The sequence below is a fragment of the Palaemon carinicauda genome, chromosome 33 (genome assembly GCF_036898095.1).
Source record: "Palaemon carinicauda isolate YSFRI2023 chromosome 33, ASM3689809v2, whole genome shotgun sequence".
Taxonomy (NCBI): domain Eukaryota; kingdom Metazoa; phylum Arthropoda; class Malacostraca; order Decapoda; family Palaemonidae; genus Palaemon; species Palaemon carinicauda.
In genome coordinates, this window is record NC_090757.1 from 52,038,969 (window position 1) to 52,048,224 (window position 9,256).

Genomic DNA, 9,256 nt, shown 5'->3' on the forward strand with positions numbered 1-9,256 from the left:
TAGTTCTAAAGTTAAAACAAATTAATTTCCTACTTTCTTATTTTCACTTTCCCCTCTCCCTTGGTCATACACTGGATGACCCGCTTGGGGGGGGGGGGGGTTGTAGGCTGCCATACTTAAAGAGGATTTGTGTGGCAGAGAGTTTTGAGGACAGGTACGTGCGCACGGATCCCCTGTGCTTTATCGAACCTTTAGTACCTTGGAGATTTTCTAATCTGTGGCGCTCACAATACCGAGTATTATGTTAAATGCTATAAGCGATATTTGTCTGGTTTGTTTACTCACAGGGCTGTGTTTACTTTGGTATTTATTAATTATATTAGAAAAATTGAATTTGTGAAAGATCTGCGTTATTATTATTATTATTACTTGCTAAGCTACAACCCTTGCAGGAAAAACAGGATACTATAAGCTCAGGGGCTCCAACAGGAAAATAGGCCAGCGAGGAGAGGAAAAAAATAAAGTAGAATATTCTAAGAAAAGTAACAACATTAAAATGAATATCTCATATATTAACCATAAAAACTTGAAAAAAGAAGAGGAAGAGAAATAAGATAGAATAGTGTGCTCGAGTGTACCCTCAAGCAAGAGAACTCTAACCCAAGACAGTGGAATATCATGGTACAGAGGCTATGGCACTACACAAGACTAGAGAACAATGGTTTGATTTAGGAGTGTCCTTCTAGAAGAGCTGCTTACCATAGCTAAAGAGTCTCTTCTACCCTTACCAAGAGGAAAGTAGTTAGTTATTATTTTGTCTTTCTGCATACATAGATTTTTTAAGTGGGTCATTGCGTAAAAATCTGGAAATAATTTTTGTTTTGCCCCGTGAGGTTTGGGTAATGTTACGAAATTAATTTTGTTAATTGTTGTCGATGTTGAGTCAAAATAAACCGTTGTTTGTGAAGGAAAGTTGTTAAAGTAAGATTGACATTTTTGGGTACCTTATGTAGTTGGTCTTGATATTATCCTTGTGGCTTTCATGACTTATTTGTGTAATATTTTAATCGTAGAGTTCGTTGAACTGTATTATAATTTTTTCCTGTAAGGTCTTGCGCAATTTTTTTTTTTTTTAAATTGTCTTGATGTTAGACATTTGATTTATTCATCAAATATGGGTCATATCAACGTAATTGGTTGGGTAGCTAGGTACATGTATTATAGAGAGAGAGAGAGAGAGAGAGAGAGAGAGAGAGAGAGAGAGAGAGAGAGAGAGAGAGAGAGAGAGAGAGAGAGAGAGAGAGAGAGAGAGGAGTTTCTAAAATGTATTTATCAGCAATTGATGGTCATTGGTGTGCCACTTTAAAAAGAGAAAGGTGTAACCAGTGATTGAAATCCCTATTTGTCTTCCTCTCTTTTTCTCACTATATTTGGAAAGATTATCTTCTTCATGAGTTGCTTTGGCACTCCCTACCTTCTCTCCTGTTTTCAGAACCTGACTTAGGTTTTTCTTAGGTGTGTGGTCCATCGCCCATAAGAGATTTAATTGGAAATGCTATAAAGTTCTGTTGCTGATGCTTAGTTTTGTTTCACTTTTATAGATTTTATTTAACGAACGACCCATAAATTTTGTGACGAATAACATCAATTGATTGTTGCACTACGTCAGGCTGTTTCTAATACGCAATTCACGTTGGATTAATTGGATATGAAGTAAATATAGCTAGTGGCTAAGTGTTTGAATTTCTCATTAGTTCTCTTGTAGTATATTTCCTTATTTCCTTTCCTCACTGGGATATTTATCCCTGTCGGAGCCCTTGGGCTTATAGTTTCCTGCTTTTCCAACTTGGGTTGTAGCTTAGCTAGTAAAAATAATAGCAGTAATAATAATAAATCCTATACTTAACTAGCACACTTATAAAAAAAACTGCCCGTCATGAACTTTGTAGAACGGAGGTCACTAAGCTTCGCGCCAGTACAATATTGACCTGGCTTTTCCAAGGATAGTCTTCGCTCTTAAGGGCCAGTGGCTATATTCTGTTTGTGCCTCTCCGCTTTTGTGCCAATTTATAGTTTCCCTTTCTAGTTTGGCATTGGTCTTACACCTCTTGCATTCTTCCTTTCGCCGACCCCTCGCAACCTCCGTCTTGTGGGAGCATTTGGTATGCAGTCGGGAAGATGGCTCGTAATCACGGGGTGTCTGAGAGAGAGAGAGAGAGAGAGAGAGAGAGATTTCCTGTTAGATGGGTTCAAGCCCCGTCACTGGAGTGGAAGAATACCACGCTAAGGCCTTTTCAGATCGGCATACTTATTATAGTAATTTGAATCTTTAATATTAGGTCTGACGTTGGAATTGAATACAAAATGCCAGATCAAGTTAGAATTAAGGTCTCTGTTGGCATGACGGAGACAGTTTTGGAATGGTTGGTGCAGAAATACATACTGGTCTTGCAGTTGTAGATTGTCTGGCCCTTCTGGCCAAGCACGACCCCTTGCAATTCTGCAGCCCGTGAGAGGAATAGCTGTTGTAGAAGGGATTTTAAACTAGGGTGGGGGGGGGGGGTTACTAATCGGACCTCCGCCTCAACCCCCTTCTCCCCGCCTGGTCATCAGTTCTTTTTTATTATTATTATTATTATTATTATTATTATTATTATTATTATTATTACTACAAGACAAGCTACAACCGTAGTTGGAAAGGCGAATGTTATAAGCCCAAGGGCTCCAAGAGGAGAAAAATAACCTGGGGATAAAAGGAAATAAATAATTGAAATAAAACACTTTAAGAACAGTAATAACATTAAGACACATTTCACATATGTGCGTAAACTATAACAGAGACTTATGTCAGCCTGTTCAATATAAAATTATTTGCTGCAAGTTTGAACTTTAGTTCCTATTATAAATACCAGGTCTCGTACGCATGTCAAATTTGGTTATGAACGATGTGGTGATGTGTAAAGCATACAAAATTACTGAAATCCAAATTGATTAAGTTTGTGGTGTTTAGTAGTAGTTTTTTTGAGTGATACTTCAAGAGTTGTAGGAGGAAACTGAGGCTACTATGGTTCAGAACCAGTCACACGTCAATTATAATTTTTTATTCACTATCTACACAAACATTCCTTGTTTACCTTGAATATTACTTCAAACTGACCTAAATGCTATTTTATAGATCAGCTGTAATACCATAAGTTATTGATGTCAGCAGTAATTCTAAACTCTAAACTTACCTATTGTTGCAATAAGGCTATGCCATCATACCCTCACGTATATTAAGTGTGTTGTAGATTCCCATATACATAAGACACCAGAATGTCACACAAAGCTCTACTATGAAAACATTTTACACAGTCAAAATTTCTATCAAACATTACCATTCCAAGCACCCGATAATATCTGTGTAAGTATTGTACACATTAGTTTGTTACCTGTGATTTACACTCTTTAATATACAGTCCTTTTACACTTATTTTTTCATCTTAATTTTTCTCTTTCACCGTCATTAATTTTAATTTACCATGGGAGGGGGTGAAGAGGGCTTGGAAAGAAAAGTTAAAGGGGGGGGATTAAGACGGAAGCAGAGAATTAGATGGCTAGTTAAGGTGAAGGATGATATGGAGAGGAGAGTTTTGATGGAAGAGGATGCCTTTTGATATAAAGGATTGGAGAGGGCTCATCTGGCAACCGACCCCTTAATTGGTTTAGAAAGGCTTTGAACGTCACTAGTGTCATATTATTCTTTTTCTAAACAGGTTTTGGTTTTGAAGTTTAACAAAAGCGTGTTTTAGCAGTCTCACTGTCAACAGTTTCTTAGGTGCCAGGAGACACTCGAGGTCTGGTGTCTCAAAACAAGTTGGACAGGGAAGGGAAGTGAGAGGCAAAAACATGGAAAATTTAAATAAATAAACGATGGAAATTTTAAATTAAAAGAATCTTAAAATTTTCACATAAACCAGTTTTCATCATTTATTTAAAAACTTCTAAACATGATAAAGATATACTGCTAAAATAAAGAAAAATTTTGGAATACATCATTTATTTTAATTCCAGCTCTGGTAGTGCTATTCAAAGTTATATTAATTCCCATTAGGTTAGACTACGACAGAGTTAGGATAAAGTCATTTTACGTTTTAGGAGAGACTTGAAACAAACGAGATTTAAATTACCCCATAAGTAAAAGAAGGAAGTTTAAACTTTAGGCTATTATTCTTACTTCAAATAGCGCCTTTATCTTGCATACATATCCTCATCTGCACGAAATGCATATAATATGCATAGCTATTAGTGGTATGTATTGCAGTCCTCTCCTCTCAAAATAGCTGTAATTACGATATAATACATCGCGAATCCCGTCTTGTATACGGAGACTTGAGGCCGAGTCTTGCTTGAACGCCGTGCTGAATACCACCTTGGCTTCTAACACCATAAAACGACATTTTGGTACCAAGCGAAGGTCTCGGGTGCCAAGGAAAACTTACAGGAAATGTTGTAAGTCTTTAGGCGAGAAGGAAATGCAGTTCTTGTGAGACTTTCCTGCTCTTTTTTTTAGATATTTGAAATCATTTTAAAAAGTTTCATATCCATAAGTAGAAAAATTAATGGGAAATACCCAGTTAACACTAGATTCTAGAAAGTATGAGGTGTATGTGGAATTAAAATACGGGGTGGTATTATTATTATTATTATTATTATTATTACCTGCTAAGCTACAACCCTAGTTGGAAAAGCTAGATGCTATAATTATGCCCAGGGGTTCCAACAGGGAAAATAGCCCAACGAGGAAAGGAACCAAGGAACTAAGAGAAGTAATTAACAATTAAATAAGATATTTTAAGAACAGTAACAGCACCAAAATAAATATTTCCTATATAAACTATAAAAACTATAACAAAATAAGAGTAAGAGAAATTAGATAGAATAGTGTGCCCGAGCGTACCCTCAAGCAAGAGAACTCTAACCCAAGAAAGTGGAAGGCCATGGTACTGACTCTCTGGAAACGAAATGTTAGAAGAGACCATTTTATTTCTAAGCAGCTGGAATAGGCATCTGTTTCTGTTGCATAGGTCATCCAGTTCCATGAAATGCTAAATATCACAAGTGGCCGTTGCACTAACCAAGGTTTGGTAGGGAAAATTACAGGTTGCCTGTCATGCCGTAGCTTGGGGTGGGGGGGATTTGGACTGCGAAAGGGGCCGTTGTTTTTCTGTATGATTTTGATGCCAATAATAACGACGTAATCTCCATTTGATTTCTTGCAATAATAACGATGGATTCTCGATTTTATTTCTTGCAATACTAACGATGGATTCTCGTTTTGATTTCTTGCAATAATAACGATGGATTCTCGATTTTATTTCTTGCAATACTAACGATGGATTCTCGTTTTGATTTCTTCCAATAATAACGATGGATTCTCGTTTTGATTTCTTACAATAATAACGATGGAATCTCGATTTTATTTCTTACGCTGTGGTGCTGTTTCTAGAATCGTTGTTTAATAGAGGATACTTTTAGCATGCGAATCTTAAGTGTGATACTTTCATATGTCACTCAACAATTGTGGTTATATTTTGTGACGGTTATAATGTAAGTGGATCTTGATTTTTAATATATAATCAGTCATACAAGACTTGACTATATAATTATTTATATGTTTACAATCAACATTCTTAGATGATAATACCTACAATCTTGTTTAACATACATGCATACATAAATGTGGCGTTATCCTCTTTCTAAGTTTTTATAAAAATGTGGACTTGGAATTCTCTCTCTCTCTCTCTCTCTCTCTCTCTCTCTCTCGGTAATGTGTGCAAGGGGGAACCATTTGCTTGAAATAAGTTGTGCTCTCTCTCTCTCTCTCTCTCTCTCTCTCTCTCTGTAATGTGTTTGCAAGGGGAAACCAATTGCTTGAAATAAGTTGTGCTCTCTCTCTCTCTCTCTCTCTCTCTCTCTCTCTCTGGTAATGTGTTTGCAAGGGGGAACCATTTGCTTGAAATAAGTTGCGGTATGTAACAGGACACGTAGATCGGTGGCAGCTGTTGCTTCTTGTATGTGTGTGTGGGGGGAGGCTTTGTCTTAGACATGGTAGTCCTTGTGTCACGGCTCTTCTAACTGTTAGTTTTGAGAGAATTATTACGGTAATAGACTCTAAAGATAATTTATTACTATTACTACTAGTGTACCCCAGCCGTCAAAATGACGTCTAAATATTTAGATAGATATACACACAGATTCAACTCTTCCTACTCCCCTCCCCCTTTCCTAATTACAACAAGGCAGTTTCGTTAATTTGTTGGAGTTTGTGGTTATCCAATGTACATCTCGGGGGTTCCCCCTCTCACCAGGGTATGGTTATTCCCTCACCCTCCTATCCGAGGAACGACGGGGAGAGACCGAGTAGTTAAACGTCTGGCAATGATGGTGAGCGCCATCAGAAAACAGTAGTATCGTGTGTATTTAATCCGTGATACAATTAGGTTATTACAATTTTTATTTCTGTATTTATTAGTATGTTTTCTTTAGTAGATTTTATATTTTGTTTCATATTTTAGTTTTTGATGTTACTGTCATTACGTGCATATTCCTGTTAATGAAATTAAGACCTATTAAAATTTTAGAAGTATGAATTTATAGAAAGAGATCAAACGGCAAAAAACAAATTACGAAATCAAAAGTAGAATTGTAATAAATGAAATGGTTAAAAAAAACCAAAACGAGTTTTATTTTTCATTGAATGTTACAGGAAACATATTTTTATGCCGGAAATATTTCTTAGAATAAATTTTTACAATAATTAAAAACTAATCTATTCTTCATTCCGTTGTACTTGCTGTTGACTGTTTTAGGTAAACACAGCCATTTATGAACAGTTATGAACTCTGGTTAGTTTACCGGAAGTTCTTTTTATTTTTATTAAACTGTGAGAAAGACGAAAGTGGTCATCTCTTTTGCACACACAAGTCCATACAAACTGTTCGTTCGGATTAGATAATGTGAGCAGTTATTGTGATTGCAATTATATTTTCTGTCACGTTGATTTTATGGTGTAATTATTTAATTTTATTGTTTGTTTATGTATTAATTTTGTTCTGGTCAGAACAACGGTGTAAATACTTTTATGAGACTACGTTTAGTGTCAGTAACTAACAACGGAAAACCCCTCCCCTTTTTTATCTATTAATTTATTTAATTATTGTTCTATTTACTTGTGTATTTATTTACCTCCTTCCTGAGTCATCACTGTTATATATATATATATATATATATTTATATATATATATGTATATATATATATATATACAGTATATATATATATATATATGTGTGTGTGTGTGTGTGGAGAGAGAGAGAGAGAGAGAGAGAGAGAGAGAGAGTTTCCCAACTTGTGAGTTCTTGGGATATTGATGACGTCACCGGCACCCATTAGAATAGATTTCTCAAGGTTAATTTCTTAACTGGGTTTCCATTGCCAATCGGTTTCTGGATAAAGTGGTATAATTAGAACTAAATTGTATCCTACGTGGGTTTGTTTATAGTTTTGATGTATTGCAATTGTTGAGGAATTTTCATCCGAAGTTATAGTATGATCTTCGAGGGATTTTTAGTTTTTGGTGATAGTTTGGCTGAAGATATTAGTTGTGCATTAGATGGTTGTTCATGCAAGAATTAAATAAAAAAAATTCCCTCTTTTTTTTCTGAAGTACAAGTAAACATCTGAAACATTAAGTGAATGATCTCGAAAAACATGAGATAAAGAAAATTATTATTGTTATTAATACCTGCTAAGCTGCAACCCTAGTTGGAAAAGCAGGATGCTATAAGCCCAGGGGCCCTAACATGGAAAATAGCCCAGTGAGGAAAGGAAACAAGGAAAAATGAAATATTTTAAGAACAGTTACACCACTGAAATAAATCTATTATATATAAACTATAAAAACTTGAACAAAGCAAAAGATAATCTTGCCATGAACTGTATAAGACAAATAGAAATTTATCATAGAAAATAAAAAGCAAAAATTCTCCGTGATATTCCACGAAATTGAGTTTTATCACTTGGGCTACATAAAATAGTTGAAGGTAATTTTGCATGTCTGTTTTCTAGGTAATTGGAAAAATAACCAGAGTTAGCGAATCATTTTAAGAGAAGTGCTGCCTTGTTTGATATATATATATATATATATATGTGTGTGTATTCAAGAAGTTTGTTGTTATAAATACTAATGCGTTTTTTTATATTAAACAGAGGAATGGTCTTTTGCGAACTATGTTTTCATGATACGTTTCTCTGGCAATTGTAATGACTGAATTAAAGTGTAAGGGCTAAAGTTTGAATTCTCTCTCTCTCTCTCTCTCTCTCTCTCTCATAATAAAGAGCAAGTGTCTGGCTATATATATATATATATATATATGTATGTATGTATATCCCGTCACGCCTAGCTCTCCTGTCCCTAGGTAGGGAGAGAGTGGATAGTCATACCCTGGTGAGAGAGACTAGTAAATGAAATACACTCAAGTACCATTAAAAGCAAAGTTGTGGTGGTGGTGGTGGTCCAGCAGACATTTCCTTCTTTTCGGGAACGAGTTTATTGTACCGACTCACCTTGCTTGATTGTACCTCTTGAGAGAGAAAGAGAGAGAGAGAGAGAGAGAGAGAGAGAGAGAGAGAGAGAGAGAGTGCGTCCGTCCCAAGGGCAACACTCGCAGCCGTGGGTTAGACGGAAGTCGGTCCAATGCACCTCTCTCTCTCTCTCTCTCTCTCTCTCTCTCTCTCACATGCACAGCAGTAGAGTTGAAACTACGTGGTAGGGTACAAAAGTCGAGATGAATAAGTTGAGCGTTTAGGCTACAACCGGAGTAGAGAAAAAGGCTTTTTCTTTTGTGACGATGATTGGCCTCTCAGGCCCCAGCGCTTGGCTTCATTATCCAAATACAAAACTCAAATTATTATATTCTGTATATTTTACCATATCTGTAACCACATTAGCTTTGTTAGTTAACAGTTGATATGTAATGGTATTAGCAATGAGTTTTTTCCCATAATTTCAGTCTTTTTATTATTTTTCCTGTCTAACCTTGACCATAAATCTTTCTTTTAATCTTAAAATCTAAGCTTTATCGTATGAACGAAGTGTTGTATTCTAAATCTAATATGACTTTTTTTTCTTAAATTTTCAATAAACTTTTCTTTTCGGTTTACTGTTTTAATTCAATTTAGTATTATTTTCCTATTCGTTGCTTCCATTATTCCTCCTTTCGGTCATGTGGTCGTAAAACTTGACCTTGAAATAGCATCCCGTTCCTCGGGACAACG

The 9,256-nt window shown here is 35.8% G+C and overlaps 1 protein-coding gene across 1 annotated transcript in view; it reads left to right on the top strand.

The window, feature by feature from the left end:
• Positions 1–6,571, top strand: part of LOC137626173 (probable serine/threonine-protein kinase DDB_G0272254) — a 20,296-nt gene extending 13,725 nt beyond the window's left edge. Inside the window, exon 3 of the mRNA XM_068357250.1 lies at positions 6,498–6,571. Within this exon, the coding sequence (XP_068213351.1) occupies positions 6,498–6,571 (74 nt within the window). The remainder of the gene's footprint in view (positions 1–6,497) is intronic.
• Positions 6,572–9,256: the final 2,685 nt, after the last annotated feature.